This window comes from Bombina bombina, chromosome 2 (assembly GCF_027579735.1).
Source record: "Bombina bombina isolate aBomBom1 chromosome 2, aBomBom1.pri, whole genome shotgun sequence".
Taxonomy (NCBI): Eukaryota; Metazoa; Chordata; class Amphibia; order Anura; family Bombinatoridae; genus Bombina; species Bombina bombina.
The window spans coordinates 829,895,454-829,919,466 of NC_069500.1; the positions used below are offsets into that span (position 1 = coordinate 829,895,454).

Consider the following 24,013-nt stretch of genomic DNA (forward strand, 5'->3'; position numbering starts at 1 on the left):
AAATAACTGCCATTACATAGAAAAGCATATATTCCTGCATGAAAATGTTGTCTCTCCTATGCTTTGATGTTTACATGCCTCCTATGTTCTGTTATTAGAAGACATCAACTGATATCTGAAGACCATGTCCCACGCGACCAAGCATATAGCAGGAGTTCTGTGAGTCATTTATTACCTTTTAATTAGCAATGACCCTTTTTTATCATCAAACACTCTAATATCCTGTGCTTTGATTTCAGGCATCCTGTATCAACAAAGACAGCTGGAGGAAGTTTTCTAGTAGCTGTCAAACAGGAGAAAGTTGATGTGCCAAGGACAAGTGGAGAGAAAAATTTGGCCGAAGACGAGGTAACTCCTAATGTAATTCTCAGTTATCACACGTTTCATTATGTGTACAATGTCACTTTGCATGGGTTAAACACATAGTTATAGCATTTTATTATTGCTCTATTGATTGCATTTGACACATTAGATCCTTTTGGTTTTGCTCTTTAGTTACGAAAATTTTGACCTTTTCACTTCATGTTAATAGTGTAAGTGCAAACTTAAAGGTAAATAAAAACCCCAAAAAGTTCTTTATTGATTTAGATAGGGCATACAATCTCTGTCATACAGGTAGTAAGAGTCCACAATCCATTACTCCTGAGAGTTACTCTTCAACGACACTAGGAGCAGGCAAAGATTGCCAAACCCCAAGAGTCCTATAAAACTCCTCCCACCTCGCTAGTAAACTAGTCTTGTCTTTGCCTCTGCTGGAGGAAGGTGAAGAATGAAGATGTGCTTGTTATTCTTCTGTGACAGGGGTTCTCAGACTGAGTTGAGGTCCATTTCCACTCAGAGTGCAGTGTTTGTCAGAGGGTTGTGTATGGAGTATGGGTAGTGACTTTTTTCATCTCATCCACAGGTGTCGCAGGGACCTGCCTCTGCCTGCTGGATCTTCAGTATACTCATATTCCATATCCTCTGCTGTGTTTCATCACTGGTTTGGCTTTCTACTGATTTTACCAGTAGATGCATGTCTGTTGGTAAGAAGTATCTTATTATTTGGCGCTTTATAAGCCATTTGGGTAATATATATATATATATATATATATATATATATATATATATATATATATATATATATTCTTATTATTTGGCGCTTAATAAGCCATTTGGGTAATATATATATATATATATAAAAAATGTTTTTAAAATATATCTAGCCTTGGGACAGAATATTTATTTTTGTGTTATTTCTCTCGGGTTTTGGGTCGCATTAATGTTTTTTCTGTTTTACCGCTTGTCGGCCTTCAGGTCTCCGCACATCGGGTTAGTGCACATAAGCCCTCAGACTTGCTCACATCCATTTCTTTCGGGCGCATAGGAAACCTTTTTTGTTTTTTACGTACATCTGCCTTTGAGTCTGCGCTTGTTGGGTTAGCGAACATAAGCCCTCGGAATTGCGCCTGCGTTGGCTTTTGTTGCATTTTTCTCTTTATTTGCTGTTGTTTTTTACTTGCTTTCCCTATCTGTAAGCGCACTCTCCAGTTTTTGGATGTGGAGTTTGTTTTGGATTAGCACACCTGGCCTAGTAAGTTTTTATTTTTAGAGAGCTACTTTTGGAGGGGGTAAGTTTTCCCTTTCTTGAAGAGCTCTTTTTGTGAGATATAACTTCAGCTATTTATAATTTTTTTTTACTTTTGTAGTTTGCAGCAAATATAGAGTTTTTTTGATTATGTCCCTAAATCTTTCTCAGAAGCTGGGCTCTCTGAACACTTTCCTACCAGTGTTAAATGTGTTTATTGTAAACGGGCGGAGCTATCTCCTCCAGCATATTTATACAAATGCCTTAATGTTTTATTGCATTCAGACCAATCTAATGCTGCTCTTTATTCTAAGGATATTACTGTTCCTTCTGTTTGTTCTTTAGAGGGCAATTCAATTGATTTAGCCCCTGGTGTAAAGCTGTAAAGGACTTCATCCGTTCACCGTTATCTGAAATGTTGGCAATCTTGCTGCCTTCAAGTAATTGTAAAATGTCAGTTCTATTTTTGCCTTCTATTTTCTAAACCTTTTGAGGCTAATGTTTCTATCAATGTTTCTGATGAGTCCTCAGAAGGAGAGGTTTTTTTTTTCTTTCTAATGATCGGGAGTCTTCCTGTGATCATGAACCAGAGTCATCCTATTTTTTTTTTTTTAAAGTTGAACATATCCATTCTTTTTTCTGTATAAGGGCTTTTCTGCCAGTTCTTTGAAGGGGCAGATTTCTGCTCTTTCAGTTTTGTTTAATAGGAAGATTGCCAACCTTCCTGATATTCATGGTTTTGTTCAGGCTTTGGAACTTATTAAGCCTTTTTATTAAGCCTATTTCTTCACCTTGGAATCTAAATTTTTTGTTGAAATTTTTCAGCTCCTCTGTTTGAGCCTATGCATATAATAAGGTGGATATCAAGCTTCTTTTTCAGAATTTTTTGTTTCTTTTGGCTATTCTGCTAGAAGAGTTTCAGAATTGTCTGATTTCTTGAGTCGCCTTATCTCATTTTTCATTAGAATAAGCAGTGTTCTCCACGGAAAATTTTCCCAGCAGGGTGGTATTATGAAGTAGCCGGGTGGGGGCAGTGTAATATTTTCTAATATTATATCATATTCTGTTATCCAAATCACAAATTTTGTTCTATAATTTAGCATAAATGAATTTAATAATAATTTGAGCAATACAAATTTAACATTTTTAATATTAACTAATTTTTGCTTAATATTGCCTACATTTTAGTTATGTGGTCAGTAAAATCAGCCGCATGGTGCACCTGCTAAAAAGGTCCTGGTTTGACTTTTTGCCTAAGTTTTTGTCTTCAGGAAATTGCTGTCCCTTTTTTGTGTCCTAATCCTAAGAATTCTTTAGAAAGGCTTGTTCACAATTTGGATGCAGTTGCAGTCATGAAGTATTATATTGATTCTACTAAGGATTTCAGACAAATTCTTAGTTTGTCCATTTTTCTGGTTCCAAAAGAAGGCAGAAAGCTACCGCCACTTCTTTGGCTTCCTGGTTGAAACCTTTGATCCATAAAGTTTACTTGGAGGACAACCTCCACCTAAACAGATTACTGCTCATTCTACCAGATCATTTGCCACTTCTTGGGCTTTCGAGAACGAGACTTCCATTGACCAAATTTGCAAAGCAGCTGCTTGGTCTTTTTTGCATACTTTTACTGAATTCTACTTTTTGATATTTTGCTTCTTGTGATGCAACCATTGGTAGGAAAGTCCTTCAGGCAGTAGTCTCAGCATATTGTTGTTGTTGTTATTATTATTATTATTATTATTATTATTATTTGTGCTTGTAGGTGATTTTAAGTGCATATATAAAAAAAGAACTTAGGTTGTGGATTTAGCTTTCTCTTTTTATTTTTACCTAACCTTATTTTTCATTACTCATGGACTCCACAGCTTGGGTATTAGTTCCCAGGAGTAATTGATGGTGGACTCTAACCACCTGTATAAAAAGAAAGCACCCTGTTTATTTTTTGGTGATGGTTTCTTTTTGTGCATATCTTTTTCCCTCCTGCTTTTATTATTTTGCTCTTATTAATTTTTCATAACTCTTTTGCTTGGCAGGGTAGTTTACCAGTGAGGTGGGGGAGGTTTTATAGAGCTCTTGGAGTTTGGGAATCTTTGCCTCCTCCTAGTGACAGGAAAGAGTAATTCCCAGAAGTAATGGATTGTGGACTCTCACCACCATAAAAACAATGAATGGGTTTTATGTTTGTTTAAAGGGACAGTGTACTTTAAAAATGTTTTTTATGACTTATTATTCCAATTGTGTATATAATGTATGGGAAATTGCTCATTTAGATATTTTGTATATAAAATAGATGTGTTTGGTCTTTGAAACCACACCCCATTGAAATGGGTTAATCTTGCAGCACGAACATCTCATTATCTTATAATTGTATATAACCATAAAGGCTCCCTTATCTCTGTCTGAGAGAAAGTTTGAAAATCAACACTTTAGTAACTATGTCTCCCACTTTTCACTGGGAATGTGGTTTCTTCTGCTGGATCTTGTTTTCATAGCTTTCCTGCAGCCATTACTGAAGAATTGAAATTGTCAGTGTAGCTGGCAGTTTCAGCAGACAAAATCAGCCATTGCAAATGACAAAATAAAGGAAAAGGAGTTTTTAAAAAGATATTTAATGCACTCCAGCAAGTAAAATGAATCTCTGAGAACACATTAAAGTGGAAAAACATTTACAATACACGGCCCCTTTAACACTGCTATATTCCAAACAATCATTGGTTGCACACTCTAATTACTCATTTATAACCGTCCCAAATTGGCCTCAGCCAAGATGGAATCCTACATTACAAGATGGTGGCGTCCGTTGTTTTATAGCATGGAATTTTAAGAATATTTTAAATGTACTTCTATTGTCAACTTTAGTTTGTTGCCTTTGTATCCTTTTATTACTACAAAAAAAATATGCACATAACTCTCACTGTTTGGAGAGAGCTGGAGATTGGCGGCTACGCACATTGGCTCACCAGATTCAGCTAGTTCTGGCTAGTGCATTACTGCTCTGGATCTGATTTTAAGTAGGTGTTTAATCCCTTTGCAGCGGTTAAACACACCGTTATATACAAGCAATAGGGCAATAATTGATTGGCCTAACTTATTAGAGCACTTGCTTTTTACACTTTTATATGCCTTTAAACAACATATGTAATTAAAAATGTATATTTTCCTCAGGCTAATATTAGCTTTGAATATATCATTGCATTAATATTTTAGCATTTAATATGCCTTTAAATAATGTTTTGTGTTTATCATTTAGTGATTGTTTTTAGAGTTTAAAGAAAGCTATGTTGGTATTTTAATAGTATAAAGTATGTCATATACCATCTGTCTATCTAGTTATCTCATATAAAAAGTGTTTATATACTAATTTTATACTTTTATTTGACATATGTTGCCTTCAAATCACAGCAGGTACTTTTATTTAAAATCACCAGCATACTTACTTTATCAAAATGTTATTGATAAATACAATACCAGGGGCAATTATATTATATTATTACATTTTTTTTAATGATAGGTCAAAAATGAAAATGTATCAAACTTACACAACGCTCTTTTTGCAAGATGATACTAACGGAAATCTGTCTGATTTCCATATTATAATACAATGTGAGTGGCATCTTAAAATATGTAAGGATATAGTTAATCAAGTTAGTTGAAATCTTGTTTACAAAGAAAACAATTTGATAGAATTAATCTTTCTTTTACAATGATTGTAGCCTGTTAAAAAAAGAGGCTGGCCCAAAGGAAAGAAAAGGAAAAAGATCCTGCCCAATGGACCCAAAGCTCCAGTCACTGGCTATGTCAGGTTCTTAAATGAGAGAAGAGAGCAGATTCGGTCACAACATCCTGAACTACCTTTCCCAGAGATAACAAAGATGCTGGGAGCAGAATGGAGCACTCTGCCTGTGCCAGAGAAACAGGTACGTTTTTTGCAGAGGATTTGTTTAAAAGACTGACCATCTTATATAGTCACTAGAGGCATGACTTCTGTGTATCTGTTTACATATTGTATAAGAGTCTTTATCATGTAAATTACATGCGTCATTCCTGGAAAATGAAAAGGGTCTTGGTAGTGATAAAATAAGTTTAATCCACTGAGAAAAATACATGTGTAGATGACTTTGGTAAATGGGAGAGAAAATGAAGATCACTCGTTTTTAGCCAGTTCCTAACCAAGATTTTAATTGGATGAAGAGCATTTTTTGAAACAAGCCTTGTACCACTTTTATCTCAATCGCCTCTTTGGCAACTTCACAGTCTGTGTATGAGCTAGGGAAAAAGGGAGAGTCTGGAGCTTAGAATAATATGTAAGTTTAGATATTAAAGTTGTATTATGTAAACACAGACACATACATAAATATAAATTTTGACAACAGATAAGAACCAAAAGATCCATATATTTTGTAGAGCTGCCACAACTTATCGATTATAAAAATAGTTAATGAATTTCATAATCGATTAGTTGGTTTGCAATTAGTTGGTCTGTGTACAGCACCAGCTGCTTCACTGCAATGAGTTTAAGCACATGGTATTGTGTTTTATGATTATGCCCTTAGCATAAAAGATGTCTACAGACGTTTTACTTTTCGCTTTTTCAGGACAGTATAAGTTTACAACAACTCCTGGCTTATGTACAACCCAGAAATAAAATAGGCGTCATCATTTGGATTGTTTATATTAAATAAGGTGATTTGGGACCATGCTTTGCATGATATAGTGCCGAGCTTGTTATTTATACCTAACCCTAGATTGATTGGAGTTATTTGAATTGATGTGCACTATTATCTGTTTGCACAATTATTAGCGGATTGCTTGCTATTGCTGATTATATGTACTGTATAGATAAATGTGTAAGACTTTGTTCTGGTTATTTACCATTGCAGATAGAATTTTAAGATATTTTTATCTTACTTTATTGAGAGGCCCCTTGCAAGGAGGAAAACACTTTGCATTGGTGGAGCTAACAAAGCTAAATATCCCACCTTGGCAAAAATGGCAAAACCCTACTTATGCATCTCAAGCACCTCAGCACCATCTGAGCGCCTCTTCTCTGCTGCAGGCAAATTAGCTTGCGAAAAGAGAGCCAGCCTCAGCCAGGAGCATGTGGACATGTTGACATTTTTGCATTTCAATGCAAAGTTTCTGAAATAGCGAATAACAAAAACAGTTGTGTTAATGTAAAGTTGTAAAGTTTTAGTCTGAAGTTTTATTTGTAACACTCAGTATGTGGATTTTATTGTAAACATAAGAAAAAATGTTTTATTTTTGTTTTTTTTAGTCGATTAATCGATTTTGAAAATATTAGTTGCTGCCCTAATATTTTGCCCCAAAATTCTTTCTGAATTGTACATTTAATTACTCCTCAGGATAGCATACCAAGGCATTCATGAATTCCTTTATAGTAAGCTACTACCCTCTAACTTGATATCATGACCTCTTTATCTGATTGCTTTTTATTTATTTTTATGAAGAATAAACATAATTTATGCTTACCTGATAAATTTATTTCTCTTGTAGTGTATCCAGTCCACGGATCATCCATTACTTGTGGGATATTCTCCTTCCCAACAGGAAGTTGCAAGAGGATCACCCACAGCAGAGCTGCTATATAGCTCCTCCCCTCACTGCCATATCCAGTCATTCTACCGAAACAAACCGAGAAAGGAGAAACCATAGGGTGCAGTGGTGACTGTAGTTTAATTAAAATTTAGACCTGCCTGAAAAGGACAGGGCGGGCCGTGGACTGGATACACTACAAGAGAAATAAATTTATCAGGTAAGCATAAATTATGTTTTCTCTTGTTAAGTGTATCCAGTCCACGGATCATCCATTACTTGTGGGATACCAATACCAAAGCTAAAGTACACGGATGATGGGAGGGACAAGGCAGGAACTTAAACGGAAGGAACCACTGCCTGTAGAACCTTTCTCCCAAAAACAGCCTCCGAAGAAGCATAAGTATCAAATTTGTAAAATTTGGAAAACGTATGAAGGGAAGACCAAGTTGCAGCCTTGCAAATCTGTTCAACAGAGGCCTCATTTCTTCTGTTAAGTGTGATCAGTCCACGGGTCATCATTACTTCTGGGATATTACTCCTCCCCAACAGGAAGTGCAAGAGGATTCACCCAGCAGAGCTGCATATAGCTCCTCCCCTCTACGTCACCCCCAGTCATTCTCTTGCACCCAACGACTAGATAGGATGTGTGAGAGGACTATGGTGATTTTATTTAGTTTTATTTCTTCAATCAAAAGTTTGTTATTTTTTAATAGCACCGGAGTGTGTTATTCCTTCTCTGGTGGAGTTTGAAGAAGAATCTACCAGAGTTTTTACTATGATTTTAGCCGGAGTTGTTAAGATCATATTGCTGTTTCTCGGCCATCTGAGGAGAGGTAAAACTTCAGATCAGGGGACAGCGGGCAGTTTAATCTGCAAAAAGGTATGTAGCAGTTTTTATTTTCTGACAATGGAATTGATGAGAAAATCCTGCCATACCGACATAATATCATGTATGTATATTTAACATTTGAGTATTCTGGGGAATGGTACTTCACTGGAATTACACTGTGTATATAAGACTTTAGCCTAATTGCAAAGCAACAGGTTTTTAATAACTCTTAATTTATGTTAAACGTTTTTGCTGGAATGTAAAATCGTTTTCATTTTCTGAGGTACTGGGTGAATAAAATGTTTGGGCACTATTTTTCCACTTGGCAGTTGCTTGATCTAATTATGACAGTTTACTGATCTCTCTCACTGTTGTGTGTGAGGGGGAGGGACCTTTTTTTTTTTGGCGCTTTTACTACGCATCAAAAATTTCAGTCAGAAGCTCATTGTTTTTTCCTGCATGTTCCGGTTTATCTCTACAGAACTCAGGGGTCTTCAAAGCTTGTTTGAGGGAAGTAATCTAACAGAGCTGTGAGATTATAGTTGACTGTGATAAAAAACGTTTATTCTTTAACTTTTTTATGCCATCAGGGTTAGTTTTTCTTTGCTAATGGGAACTAACCTTTGCTAAATTGTGTTTTGTTTTTCAAAGTTTATTGATTTCAACTGTTATATATCTTTTAGTGCTTCTTAAAGCACAGTACGTTTTTTCATTGTGTTTTTCTTGAATAATATTTCCAAGTTGCAAGTTTATTTGCTAGTGTGTTAAACATGTCTGATTCAGAGAATGAGACCTGTACTATTTGTGCCAACGCCAAAGTGGAGCCCAATAGAAATTTATGTACTAACTGTATTGATGCTACTTTAAATAAAAGTCAATCTGTACAAATTGAACAAATTTCACCAAACAACGAGGGGAGAGTTATGCCGACTAACTCGCCTCACGTGACAGTACCTGCATCTCCCGCTCGGGAGGTGCCCAATATGGTGGCGCCCAGTACATCTGGGCGGCCATTACAAATAACATTACAAGATATGGCTACTGTTATGACTGAGGTTTTGGCTAAATTACCAGAACTAAGAGGCAAGCGTGATCACTCTGGGGTGAGAACAGAGTGCGCTGATAATGCTAGGGCCATGTCAGATACTGCGTCACAACTTGCAGAACATGAGGACGGAGAGCTTCATTCTGCGGCTGACGGTTCTGATCCAAACAGATTGGATTCAGATATTTCAAATTTTAAATTTAAGCTGGAAAACCTCCGTGTATTACTATTGGAGATGTTAGCGGCCCTTAATGATTGTAACACAGTTGCAATACCAGAGAAAATGTGTAGGTTGGATAAATATTTTGCTGTACCAACAAGTACTGACGTTTTTCCTATACCTAAGAGACTAACTGAAATTATTACTAAGGAGTGGGATAGACCCGGTGTGCCGTTCTCACCCCCTCCGATATTTAGAAAGATGTTTCCAATAGACACCGCCACACGGGACTTATGGCAAACGGTCCCTAAGGTGGAGGGAGCAGTTTCTACTTTAGCTAAGCGTACCACTATCCCGGTAGAGGATAGCTGTGCCTTTTCAGATCCAATGGATAAAAAATTAGAGGGTTACCTTAAGAAAATGTTTGTTCAACAAGGTTTTATATTGCAACCCCTTGCATGCATTGCGCCGGTCACGGCTGCAGCGGCATTCTGGATTGAGTCTCTAGAAGAGAACCTTAGTTCAGCTACGCTGGACGACATTTCGGACAGGCTTAGAATACTTAAGCTAGCTAATTCATTCATTTCGGAAGCCGTAGTACATTTAACTAAACTTACGGCTAAGAATTCCGGATTCGCCATTCAGGCGCGTAGAGCACTGTGGCTAAAATCCTGGTCAGCTGATGTAACTTCTAAGTCCAAATTACTTAATATACCTTTCAAGGGACAGACCTTATTTGGGCCCGGTTTGAAAGAAATTATCGCTGACATTACAGGAGGTAAGGGCCACGCCCTGCCTCAAGACAAAGCCAAACCTAAGGCTAGACAGTCTAATTTTCGTTCCTTTCGGAATTTCAAAGCAGGAGCAGCATCAACTTCCACTGCTCCAAAACAAGAAGGATCTGGTACTCGCTACAGACAAGGCTGGAGACCTAACCAGTCCTGGAACAAGGGCAAGCAGGCCAGGAAACCTGCTGCTGCCCCTAAAACAGCATGAATTGAGGGCCCCCGATCCGGGATCGGATCTAGTGGGGGGCAGACTTTCTCTCTTCGCCCAGGCTTGGGCAAGAGATGTCCAGGATCCCTGGGCGCTAGAGATAATATCTCAGGGATACCTTCTGGACCTCAAATACTCTCCTCCAAGAGAGAGATTTCATCTGTCAAGGTTGTCAACAAACCAAACAAAGAAAGAAGCGTTTCTACGCTGCATACAAGAACTATTGTTAATGGGAGTAATCCATCCAGTTCCATGGTCGGAACAGGGACAGGGGTTTTACTCAAATCTGTTTGTGGTTCCCAAAAAAGAGGGAACTTTCAGACCAATCCTGGATTTAAAGATCCTAAACAAATTCCTAAGAGTTCCATCATTCAAAATGGAGACTATTCGGACAATTTTACCCATGATCCAAGAAGGTCAGTACATGACCACAGTGGATTTAAAGGATGCTTACCTTCACATACCGATTCACAAAGATCATTATCGGTATCTAAGGTTTGCCTTTCTAGACAGGCATTACCAGTTTGTAGCTCTTCCATTCGGATTGGCTACAGCTCCAAGAATCTTCACAAAGGTTCTAGGTGCTCTTCTGGCGGTACTAAGACCGCGGGGAATTTCGGTAGCTCCGTACCTAGACGACATTCTGATACAAGCTTCAAGCTTTCAAACTGCCAAGTCTCATACAGAGTTAGTACTGGCTTTTCTAAGGTCACATGGATGGAAGGTGAACGAAAAGAAAAGTTCACTCGTTCCACTCACAAGTGTTCCTTTCCTGGGGACTCTTATAGATTCTGTAGAAATGAAGATTTACCTGACAGAGGACAGGTTAACAAGACTTCAAAGTGCTTGCCGCACCCTTCATTCCATTCAACACCCGTCAGTGGCTCAATGCATGGAGGTAATCGGCTTAATGGTAGCGGCAATGGACATAGTGCCATTTGCTCGCTTACACCTCAGACCACTGCAACTATGCATGCTAAGTCAGTGGAATGCGGATTACTCAGACTTGTCCCCTTCTCTGAATCTGGATCAAGAGACCAGAAATTCTCTTCTATGGTGGCTTTCTCGGCCACATCTGTCCAGGGGGATGCCCTTCAGCAGACCAGACTGGACAATTGTAACAACAGACGCCAGCCTTCTAGGTTGGGGTGCCGTCTGGAATTCTCTGAAGGCTCAGGGACAATGGAGTCAGCAGGAGAGTCTCCTGCCAATAAACATTCTGGAATTGAGAGCAGTTCTCAATGCCCTCCTGGCTTGGCCCCAGTTGACAACTCGGGGGTTCATCAGGTTTCAGTCGGACAACATCACGACTGTAGCTTACATCAACCATCAGGGAGGGACAAGGAGCTCCCTAGCAATGATGGAAGTATCAAAGATAATTCGCTGGGCAGAGTCTCACTCTTGCCACCTGTCAGCAATCCACATCCCGGGAGTGGAGAACTGGGAGGCGGATTTCTTAAGTCGTCAGACTTTTCATCCGGGGGAGTGGGAACTTCATCCGGAGGTCTTTGCCCAAATACTTCGACGTTGGGGCAAACCAGAGATAGATCTCATGGCGTCTCGACAGAACGCCAAGCTTCCTCGTTACGGGTCCAGATCCAGGGATCCAGGAGCAGTCCTAATAGATGCCCTGACAGCACCTTGGGACTTCAGGATGGCTTATGTGTTTCCACCCTTCCCGATGCTTCCTCGATTGATTGCCAGAATCAAACAGGAGAGAGCATCAGTGATTCTAATAGCACCTGCATGGCCGCGCAGGACTTGGTATGCAGACCTGGTGGACATGTCATCCTGTCCACCTTGGTCTCTACCTCTGAAGCAGGATCTCCTGATTCAGGGTCCTTTCAAACATCAAAATCTAACTTCTCTGAAGCTGACTGCTTGGAAATTGAACGTTTGATTTTATCAAGACGTGGGTTTTCTGAGTCAGTTATTGACACCTTAATACAGGCTAGGAAGCCTGTTACCAGAAAGATTTACCATAAGATATGGCGTAAATACCTATATTGGTGTGAATCCAAAGGTTACTCTTGGAGTAAGGTTAGGATTCCTAGGATATTGTCCTTTCTACAAGAAGGTTTAGAAAAGGGTTTATCCGCTAGTTCATTAAAGGGACAGATCTCAGCTCTGTCTATTCTGTTACACAAACGTCTGTCAGAAGTGCCAGACGTTCAGGCTTTTTGTCAGGCTTTGGCGAGGATTAAGCCTGTGTTTAAAACTGTTGCTCCGCCATGGAGTTTAAACCTTGTTCTTAACGTTTTACAGGGCGTTCCGTTTGAACCCCTCCATTCCATTGATATAAAGTTGTTATCTTGGAAAGTTCTATTTTTAATGGCTATTTCCTCGGCTCGAAGAGTCTCTGAGTTATCAGCCTTACATTGTGATTCTCCTTATTTGATTTTTCATTCAGATAAGGTAGTTCTGCGTACTAAACCTGGGTTCTTACCTAAAGTAGTCACTAACAGGAATATCAATCAAGAGATTGTTGTTCCTTCTTTGTGCCCAAATCCTTCTTCGAAGAAGGAACGTCTACTACACAATCTGGACGTAGTTCGTGCCCTAAAATTTTACTTACAGGCAACTAAGGAATTTCGACAAACATCTTCTCTGTTTGTCGTGTACTCTGGTCAGAGGAGAGGTCAAAAGGCTTCTTCTACCTCTCTTTCCTTTTGGCTTCGTAGTATAATACGTTTAGCTTATGAGACTGCTGGACAGCAGCCTCCTGAAAGGATTACAGCTCATTCTACTAGAGCTGTGGCTTCCACTTGGGCCTTCAAGAATGAGGCCTCTGTTGAACAGATTTGCAAGGCTGCAACTTGGTCTTCGCTTCATACTTTTTCCAAATTTTACAAATTTGACACTTTTGCTTCCTCGGAGGCTATTTTTGGGAGAAAGGTTCTTCAGGCAGTGGTTCCTTCTGTATAAAGAGCCTGCCTATCCCTCCCGTCATCCGTGTACTTTTGCTTTGGTATTGGTATCCCAGAAGTAATGATGACCCGTGGACTGATCACACTTAACAGAAGAAAACATAATTTATGCTTACCTGATAAATTCCTTTCTTCTGTAGTGTGATCAGTCCACGGCCCGCCCTGTTTTTAAGGCAGGCAGTTATTTTTTTTTTAAATTATACTCCAGTCACCACTACACCCTTGGTTTCTCCTTTCTCGTTGGTCCTTGGTCGAATGACTGGGGGTGACGTAGAGGGGAGGAGCTATATGCAGCTCTGCTGGGTGAATCCTCTTGCACTTCCTGTTGGGGAGGAGTAATATCCCAGAAGTAATGATGACCCGTGGACTGATCACACTACAGAAGAAAGGAATTTATCAGGTAAGCATAAATTATGTTTTTTAAAGGCCCATGTAGAAGCCACAGCTCTAGTAGAATGAGCTGTAATCCTTTCAGGAGGCTGCTGTCCAGCTGTCTCATAGGCTAAACGGATTATACTCCGAAGCCAAAAAGAAAGAGAGGTTGCCGAGGCCTTCTGACCTCTCCTCTGTCCAGAGTAAACAACAAACAGGTTAGATGTTTGGCGATAATCTTTAGTAGCCTGTAAGTAAAACTTCAAGGCACGGACTACGTCTAGATGTATGCAAAAGACATTCCTTCTTTGAAGAAGGATTTGGACATAATGATGGAACAACAATCTCTTGATTGATATTCTTGTTAGAAACCACCTTAGGTAAAAACCCAGGTTTTGTACGCAGAACAACTTTATCTGAATTAAAGATCAGATAAGGAGAATCACAATGTAAGGCAGATAACTCCGAGACTCTTCAAGCCGAGGAAATAGCCATCAGAAAAAGAACTTTCCATGAAAGAAGTTTGATATCAATAGAATGAAGGGGTTTAAACGGAACCCCTTGAAGAACTCTAAGAACCAAGTTTAAGCTCCATGGAGGAGCAACAGGTTTAAACACAGGCTTAATTCTAACTAAAGCCTGACAAAATGCCTGAACGTCTGGAACTTCTGCCAGACGCTTGTGTAAAAGAATAGACAGAGCAGAAATCTGTCCCTTTAAAGAACTAGCTGATAATCCTTTGTCCACACCCTCTTGGAGGAAGGACAATATCCTAGGAATCCTAACCCTACTCCATGAGTAATTCTTGGATTCACACCAATAAAGATATTTACGCCATATCTTGTGGTAAATTTTCCTGGTGACAGGCTTTCGTGCCTGTATTAAGGTATCAATTATTGATTGAAAGGACCTTGTATTAGAAGGTCTTGTCTCAGAGGCAGAGTCCATGGTGGAAAGGATGACATGTCCACTAGGTCTGCATACCAGGTCCTGTGTGGCCACGCAGGCGCTATCAATATCACCAATGCTCTTTCCTGTTTGATTTTGGCAATCAGACGAGGGAGCAGAGGAAACGGTGGAAACACATAAGCCAGGTTGAAGAACCAAGGCGCTGCTAGAGCATCTATCAGTGCCGCTTCTGGGTCCCTGGACCTGGATCCATAACAAGGAAGCTTGGCGTTCTGGCGAGACGCCATGTGATCCAATTCTGGTTTGCCCCAACGGAGAACCAATTGAGCAAACACCTCCGGATGGAGTTCCCATTCCCCCGGATGAAGAGTCTGATGACTTAGAAAATCCGCCTCCCAGTTCTCTACACCTGGGATATGGATCGCTGACAGGTGGTAAGAGGGAGTCTCTGCCCAGCGAATTATCTTGGAGACTTCTGACATCGCTAGGGAACTCCTGGTTCCCCCTTGATGGTTGATGTAAGCCACAGTCGTGATGTTGTCCGACTGAAATCTGATGAACCTCAGTGTTGCTAGCTGAGGCCAAGCCAGAAGAGCATTGAAAATTGTTCTTAACTCCAGAATATTTATTGGGAGGAGTTTCTCCTCCTGAGTCCATGGACCCTGAGCCTTCAGGGAGTTCCAGACTGCACCCCAACCTAGAAAGCTGGCATCTGTTGTTACAATTGTCCAATCTGGTCTGCGAAAGGTCATACCCTTGGACAGATGGGCCCGAGATAACCACCAGAGAAGAGAATCTCTGGTTTCCTGATCCAGATTTAGTAGAGGGGACAAATCTGTGTAATCCCCATTCCACTGACTGAGCATGCATAATTGCAGCGGTCTGAGATGCAGGCGTGCGAATGGCACTATGTCCATCGCCGCTACCATTAAGCCGATTACTTCCATGCACTGAGCCACCGTGGGGCGCGGAATGGAGTGAAGAACACGGCAAGCATTTAGAAGTTTTGATAACCTTTACTCCGTCAGGTAAATTTTCATTTCTACAGAATCTATTAGAGTCCCTAGGAAGGAAACCCTCGTGAGAGGAGATAGAGAACTCTTTTCTTCGTTCACTTTACACCCATGCGACCTCAGGAATGCCAGAACTATCTCTGTATGAGATTTGGCAATTTGAAAGCTTGACGCCTGTATCAGGATATCGTCCAGGTAAGGAGCCACCGCTATGCCTCGCGGTCTTAGGACCGCCAGAAGTGAGCCCAGAACCTTTGTAAAAATTCTTGGGGCTGTAGCCAACCCGAATGGAAGAGCTATAAATTGGTAATGCCTGTCTAGAAAGGCAAACCTCAGGAACTGATAATGATTCTTGTGAATCGGAATGTGAAGGTAGGCATCCTTTAAGTCCACTGTGGTCATGTACTGACCCTCTTGGATCATGGGTAAAATGGTTCGAATAGTTTCCATCTTGAATGACGGAACTCTGAGATATTTGTTTAGGATCTTTAAATCCAAAATTGGTCTGAAGGTTCCCTCTTTTTTGGGAACCACAAACAGATTTGAATAAAACCCCTGTCCTTGTTCCGTCCGCTGAACTGGATGGATCACTCCCATTACAAGGAGATCTTGTACGCAGCTTAGGAATGCCTCTTCCTTTATCTGGTTTGCAGATAATCTTGAAAGGTGAAATCTCCCTTGTGGAGGAGAAGCTTTGAAGTCCAGAAGATATCCCTGAGATATGATCTCCAACGCCCAGGGATCCTGAACATCTCTTGCCCACGCCTGGGCGAAGAGAGAGAGTCTGCCCCCTACTAGATCTTAGAGGCAGCAGCAGGCTTTCTGGCCTGCTTGCCCTTGTTCCAGGACTGGTTAGGTTTCCAGGCCTGCTTAGATTGAGCAAAAGTTCCCTCTTTTTTTGAAGCAGAGGAAGTTGATGCTGCACCTGCCTTGAAATTTCGAAAGGCACGAAAATTAGACTGTTTGGCCTTTGATTTGGCCCTGTCCTGAGGAAGGGTATGACCCTTACCTCCAGTAATGTCAGCAATAATTTCTTTCAAACCAGGCCCGAATAAGGTCTGCCCCTTGAAAGGAGACATTCAGCTTCCCTCTGCATGATACAGGACATCTCTGAAGGGCTCAAAAGGCTTCAAAGTCGTGTTTGAGGAGGGTAACAATCACAGTAGTCTGTGGCAGTTGTTGTGACTGTTTAAAAAACGTTTTTGTAATTTATTATTCTGTTTTTGTTATTAAGGGGTTAATCATCCATTTGCAAGTGGGTGCAATGATCTGCTGACTTGTTACATACACTGTAAAAATTTTGTTAGTGTAACTTCCTTTTTTCACTGTTATTTCAAATTTTGTCAAAATTTGTTTCTCTTAAAGGCACAGTAACGTTTTTTATATTGCTTGTTAACTTGCTTTAAAGTGTTTTCCAAGCTTGCTAGTCTCATTGCTAGTCTGTACAAACATGTCTGAAACAGAGGATACTTGTTCATTATGTTTAAAAGCCATGGTGGAGCCCCATAGGAGAATGTGTACTAAATGTTTTGATTTCACCTTAAACAGTAAAGATCAGTATCTATTAAAGAATTGTCACCAGAGGGGTCTGTCGAGGGGGAAGTTATGCCGACTAACTCTCCCCACGTTTCGGACCCTTCGCCTCCCTTAAGGGACGCACGCTAATATGGCGCCAAGTACATCAGGGACGCCCATAGCGTTTACTTTGCAGGACATGGCTGCAATCATGAATAATACCCTGTCAGAGGTATTATCCAGATTGCCTGAATTGAGAGGCAAGCGCGATAGCTCTGGGGTTAGACGAGATACAGAGCGCGTAGATGCTGTAAGAGCCATGTCTGATACTGCGTCACAATATGCAGAACCTGAGGACGGAGAGCTTCAGTCTGTGGGTGACGTCTCTGAATCGGGGAGACCTGATTCAGAGATTTCTAATTTTTAAATTTAAGCTTGAGAACCTCCGTGTATTGCTTGGGGAGGTATTAGCTGCTCTGAATGACTGTGACACAATTGCAGTGCCAGAGAAATTGTGTAGGCTGGATAAATACTATGCAGTGCCGGTGAGTACTGATGTTTTTCCAATACCAAAAAGGCTTACAGAAATTATTAGTAAGGAGTGGGATAGGCCCGGTGTGCCCTTTTCCCCACCTCCTATATTTAGAAAAATGTTTCCAATAGATGCCACTACACGGGACTTATGGCAGACAGTCCCTAAGGTGGAGGGAGCAGTTTCTACTTTAGCAAAGCGTACCACTATCCCGGTTGAGGACAGTTGTGCTTTTTCAGATCCAATGGATAAAAAATTAGAGGGTTACCTTAAGAAAATGTTTATTCAACAAGGTTTTATTTTACAGCCCCTTGCATGCATTGCGCCTGTCACTACTGCGGCGGCATTCTGGTTTGAGGCCCTAGAAGAGGCCATCCATACAGCTCCATTGACTGAAATTGTTGACAAGCTTAGAACTCTTAAGCTAGCTAACTCATTTGTTTCTGATGCCATTGTTCATTTGACTAAACTAACGGCTAAGAATTCCGGATTCGCCATCCAGGCGCGTAGGGCGCTATGGCTCAAATCCTGGTCAGCTGATGTGACTTCAAAGTCTAAATTACTGAACATTCCTTTCAAGGGGCAGACCTTATTCGGGCCTGGTTTGAGAGAAATTATTGCTGACATTACTGGAGGTAAGGGTCATACCCTTCCTCAGGACAGGGCCAAATCAAAGGCCAAATAGTCTAATTTTCGTGCCTTTCGAAATTTCAAGGCAGGTGCAGCATCAACTTCCTCTGCTTCAAAACAAGAGGGAACTTTTGCTCAATCCAAGCAGGCCTGGAAACCTAACCAGTCCTGGAACAAGGGCAAGCAGGCCAGAAAGCCTGCTGCTGCCTCTAAGACAGCATGAAGGAGCGGCCCCCTATCTGACAACGGATCTAGTAGGGGGCAGACTCTCTCTCTTCGCCCAGGCGTGGGCAAGAGATGTTCAGGATCCCTGGGCGTTGGAGATCATATCTCAGGGATATCTTCTGGACTTCAAAGCTTCTCCTCCACAAGGGAGATTTCACCTTTCAAGATTATCTGCAAACCAGATAAAGAAAGAGGCATTCCTCAGTTGCGTACAAGATCTCCTTGTAATGGGAGTGATCCATCCAGTTCCGCGGACGGAACAAGGACAGGGGTTTTATTCAAATCTGTTTGTGGTTCCCAAAAAAGAGGGAACCTTCAGACCAATTTTGGATTTAAAGATCCTAAACAAATTCCTCAGAGTTCCGTCATTCAAGATGGAAATATTCAAACCATTTTACCCATGATCCAAGAGGGTCAGTACATGACCACAGTGGACTTAAAGGATGCCTACCTTCACATTCCGATTCACAAGAATCATCATCAGTTCCTGAGGTTTGCCTTTCTAGACAGGCATTACCAATTTGTAGCTCTTCCATTCGGGTTGGCTACAGCCCCAAGAATTTTTACAAAGGTTCTGGGCTTACTTCTGGCGGTCCTAAGACCGCGAGGCATAGCGGTGGCTCCTTACCTGGACGATATCCTGATACAGGCGTCAAGCTTTCAAATTGCCAAATCTCATACAGAGATAGTTCTGGCATTCCTGAGGTCGCATGGGTGGAAAGTGAACGAAGAAAAGAGTTCTCTATTTCCTCTCACAAGGGTTTCCTTCCTAGGGACTCTAATAGATTCTGTAGAAATGAAAATTTACCTGACGGAGTCCAGGTTATCAAAACTTCTAAATGCTTGCCGTGTTCTTCACTCCATTCCACGCCCCACGGTGGCTCAGTGCATGGAAGTAATCGGCTTAATGGTAGCGGCGATGGACATAGTGCCATTTGCGCGCCTGCATCTCAGACCGCTGCAATTATGCATGCTCAGTCAGTGGAATGGGGATTACACAGATTTGTCCCCTCTACTAAATTTGGATCAGGAAACCAGAGATTCTATTCTCTGGTGGTTATCTCGGGCCCATCTGTCCAAGGGTATGACCTTTCGCAGACCTGATTGGACAATTGTAACAACAGATGCCAGCCTTCTAGGTTGGGGTGCAGTCTGCAACTCCCTGAAGGCTCAGGGTTCATGGACTCTCATGGATGATAAATATTCTGGAGTTAAGAGCAATATTCAATGCTCTTCTAGCTTGGCCTCAGCTAGCAACACTGAGGTTCATCAAATTTCAGTCGGACAACATCACGACTGTGGCTTACATCAACCATCAAGGGGGAACCAGGAGTTCCCTAGCGATGTCAGAAGTCTCCAAGAGAATTCGCTGGGCAGAGACTCACTCTTGCCACCTGTCAGCGATCCATATCCCAGGTGTAGAGAACTGGGAGGCGGATTTTCTAAGTCGTCAGACTTTTCATCCGGGGGAATGGGAACTCCATCCGGAGGTGTTTGCTCAATTGGTTCTCCGTTGGGGCAAACCAGAATTGGATCTCATGGCGTCTCGCCAGAACGCCAAGCTTCCTTGTTACGGATCCAGGTCCAGGGACCCAGAAGCGGCACTGATAGATGCTCTAGCAGCGCCTTGATTCTTCAACCTGGCTTATGTGTTTCCACCGTTTCCTCTGCTCCCTCGTCTGATTGCCAAAATCAAATAGGAGAGAGCATTGGTGATATTGATAGCGCCTGCGTGGCCACGCAGGACCTGGTATGCAGACCTAGTGGACATGTCATCCTTTCCACCATGGACTCTGCCTCTGAGACAAGACCTTCTAATACAAGGTCCTTTCAATCATCCGAATCTACTTTCTCTGAGACTGACTGCATGGAGATTGAACGCTTGATCCTATCAGTAAGTAATTGATACCTTAATACAGGCACGAAAGCCTGTCACCAGGAAAATTTACCACAAGATATGGCGTAAATATCTTCATTGGTGTGAATCCAAGAATTACTCATGGAGTAGGGTTAGGATTCCTAGGATATTGTCCTTCCTCCAAGAGGGTGTGGACAAAGGATTATCAGCTAGCTCTTTAAAGGGACAGATTTCTGCTCTGTCTATTCTTTTACTCAAGCGTCTGGCAGAAGTTCCAGACGTTCAGGCATTTTGTCAGGCTTTAGTTAGAATTAAGCCTGTGTTTAAACCTGTTGCTCCTCCATGGAGCTTAAACTTGGTTCTTAAAGTTCTTCAAGGGGTTCCGTTTGAACCCCTTCATTCTATTGATATCAAACTTCTTTCATGGAAAGTTCTTTTTCTGATGGCTATTTCCTCGGCTCGAAGAGTCTCGGAGTTATCTGCCTTACATTGTGATTCTCCTTATCTGATCTTTCATTCAGATAAAGTTGTTCTGCGTACAAAACCTGGGTTTTTACCTAAGGTGGTTTCTAACAAGAATATCAATCAAGAGATTGTTGTTCCATCATTATGTCCTAATCCTTCTTCAAAGAAGGAACGTCTTTTGCATAATCTAGACGTAGTCCGTGCCTTGAAGTTTTACTTACAGGCTACTAAAGATTTTCGCCAAACATCTAACCTGTTTGTTGTTTACTCTGGACAGAGGAGAGGTCAAAAGGCCTCGGCAACCTCTCTTTATTTTTGGCTTCGGAGTATAATCCGTTTAGCCTATGAGACTGCTGGACAGCAGCCTCCTGAAAGGATTACAGCTCATTCTACTAGAGCTGTGGCTTCCACCTGGGCCTTTAAAAATGAGGCCTCTGTTGAACAGATTTGCAAGGCTGCAACTTGGTCTTCGCTTCTTACTTTTTCCAAATTTTCCAAATTTGATACTTTTGCTTCTTCGGAGGCTGTTTTTGGGAGAAAGGTTCTACAGGCAGTGGTTCCTTCCGTTTAAGTTCCTGCCTTGTCCCTCCCATCATCCGTGTACTTTAGCTTTGGTATTGGTATCCCACAAGTAATGGATGATCCGTGGACTGGATACACTTAACAAGAGAAAACATAATTTATGCTTACCTGATAAATTTATTTCTCTTGTAGTGTATCCAGTCCACGGCCCGCCCTGTCCTTTTCAGGCAGGTCTAAATTTTAATTAAACTACAGTCACCACTGCACCCTATGGTTTCTCCTTTCTCGGCTTGTTTCGGTAGAATGACTGGATATGGCAGTGAGGGGAGGAGTTATATAGCAGCTCTGCTGTGGGTGATCCTCTTGCAACTTCCTGTTGGGAAGGAGAATATCCTACAAGTAATGGATGATCCGTGGACTGGATACACTACAAGAGAAATAAATTTATCAGGTAAGCATAAATTATGTTTTTATTTGGTTCCACTTCTCCCGGCGGCTCGTCTTTATAATAAAAATGCCGCCCCGGGAGTTTAATTTTGCAGACGCCCACGATGGGCGGGGCTATCTGAGGCGGCGGTTTACTTCATAGTGCGCGCCATTCCTCTCTGCTCTGCTGTGTCTGGGTAGTAATTCTCTAGAGAGAGCATTTATAAGTTTAAATCTAAGCTGAATTGTACAAGTGTTTTATAGTATTTGCAAACTATTCAGTTGCTTACGGCAGAGAATTCAAATAAAAAAAAAAAAGAAAAACGTTTTAAAATTTAAAGTGACAGTAAACTTTTTTTGTGTTTAAAATTTTTATTAAAATGTATGTTTTTTTTGTGATAATTGTTCCATTGTGAGCCAGAATGGACCAAGATGCCTTGCACAATTTGTTTTTTAATATTAAATGGTGTAACAATCTATCCCTTCTGTTCCTTATGTTTGAATAAAGAACTTTATATACAGGGATAGAATTTTTTTTTTCTGAGCCAACGTTGTCTAAGGCGAATACTGTTTAGGTGCCTAACGACTATGTTCAATATATTCCGTTGCTTTGTCCTCAAGTGTCCTTAAATTTATTTGCCCACTGAAGTGCCCTGCGTTTCCTCTGTAAATCTACCTGGAGTCACGTTGCAAGACATCGCCTCCCTCATGTCCTTGACAGTCTCTGTTGCGTTGTCTGCTTTTCCCGTGCTGCAGGGAAAGTGCAAGAGGTAAAGTAAACATTCAGTAAGTGAGGTTACTGATGCTGTTGTTGTTATTTTGAATAACTTTGGATACTTTGATAGCATCTGAAGACAAAATTTGGTAGTGTAATTCCTCCTACTGATTCTGAAGTTATATCCTTCAGGTTTCAGCTAGAACACCTCCGTCTATTACTGAAAGAGGTTTTAGCTACACTGGTTGACAGCGTCACCATGGTTGCTGTCAATCCTAAGAGTTCCAGTAGGCTACATAAGTACTTGATGTACCTTCCATGGTGGAAATTTTTCCTGTAGCAGGTCGAGCTACTGATATTATGGCTATGGAATGGGAGAAACTGGGTTCCCCCTTTTTCTCCATCATCTGTAGTTAAGGGGTTTCCTACAACAGGTTCTATCGAGGAATCTTGTCAGTCGATATCCAAAGTGGACAGCTTCCAAGCTATCCAGGAGAACTACAATTCCTATAGAGGGTTGTTACTTCTTTAAAGATCCTATGGATAAGAAGTTACAGGATATGTACACCAGGGTTTATAATGACAACCCGCGGTTTGTATGGCTACTGTCTCTAGTACGGTAGCATAGTGTTGATGCCTTTTCTGAATCTATTTCAAACAGACTCTTCCCTTGAAGAAGTCCAGGTTAGGATAAAGGCCCTTAAGTTGGCCAACTCCTTTACCACGGATGCTTCCCTTCAAGTTCTTAAGCTGGAAGCTAAAATTTTGTTTTTTGCACTGGCCTGCAGATCTTGGTCTGCGGATGTATCATATAAGTCTAAACTTTTGGGGCGATTGCTTACAAAGGTAGAATTTGTTTGGGCAAGGGTTGACGGAAATAATTGCTGACATCACAGGAGGAAAGGGACTTTTCCTCCTTCAGGATAAGATAAATAATAAATAGGGATTTCAATGGAAATCCTTTCACTTCCTCCTCCAAGCAGGAGCAGTCTAAGCCTTCCTAGAGTCCCAATTGGTCTTGGAACATGGGAAAACAATCCAAAAAGTCTGCTATTGGCATCAAAAGCAGCATGATGGGTCTGTTCCCGACCCGGGACCGGATCTTGTGGGGGGGGCAGATTTTCATTTTTCGTTCAGGATTGGGTACAAGTTGTTCAGGTGGGCTCCGTGTCCCAGGGATACAGTAGACCCTTCCTCCCAGGGGCAGTTTTCTGCTTTCAAGATTATCTGTAGACCAGACACTGAGAGAGGCGTTCTTACACTGTGTTCGGGACCTCTCCTACCTGGGAGTGATGGTTACTGTTACAATGCAGGAATGAGGTCTGGGGTTCTATTCCCTTCAGTCTGATTTTAGATTTCAAGAGTCTAAGCAATTTACTCAGAGTGCTGTCCTTCAAGATGGAAACTATTCGTTCCATTCTTCCTTTGGTCCAGGGAGTCAATTTATGACAATGGTGGATTTAAAGGACGCATACCTGCCTGTTCCCCTATACAGGGACCATCACTAGTTTCTAAGGTTTGCTTTTCTAGTCAAACAATTTCAGTCTATGGTTCTTCCATTTGTTCTTACCACAGTTATCAGAATTTCCTCCAAGGTCCTGGGTTCCCTGCTAGCGGTGCTCCGATTGCGGGGCATTGCAGTGGCACCTTATCTGAACTACATTCTAGTTCTGGCGTCTTTCTTTCAACATACATGATCTCACACGGAAATGTTATCCTGCTGTGAATTTGGAAGAGAGTTCCTTAGTTCCAAA

At 41.3% G+C, this 24,013-nt stretch overlaps 1 protein-coding gene across 2 annotated transcripts in view; it reads left to right on the top strand.

Moving 5' to 3' along the window:
• HMG20B (high mobility group 20B) overlaps positions 1–24,013 on the top strand; it is a 153,206-nt gene that overhangs the window by 15,704 nt on the left and 113,489 nt on the right. For both annotated transcript variants that reach the window (XM_053703119.1, XM_053703118.1), the window contains exons 2-4: positions 99–159; positions 240–348; positions 5,278–5,481. In XM_053703119.1, the coding sequence (XP_053559094.1) occupies positions 125–159; positions 240–348; positions 5,278–5,481 (348 nt within the window). In that variant the 5' untranslated portion in view covers positions 99–124. The remainder of the gene's footprint in view (positions 1–98; positions 160–239; positions 349–5,277; positions 5,482–24,013) is intronic.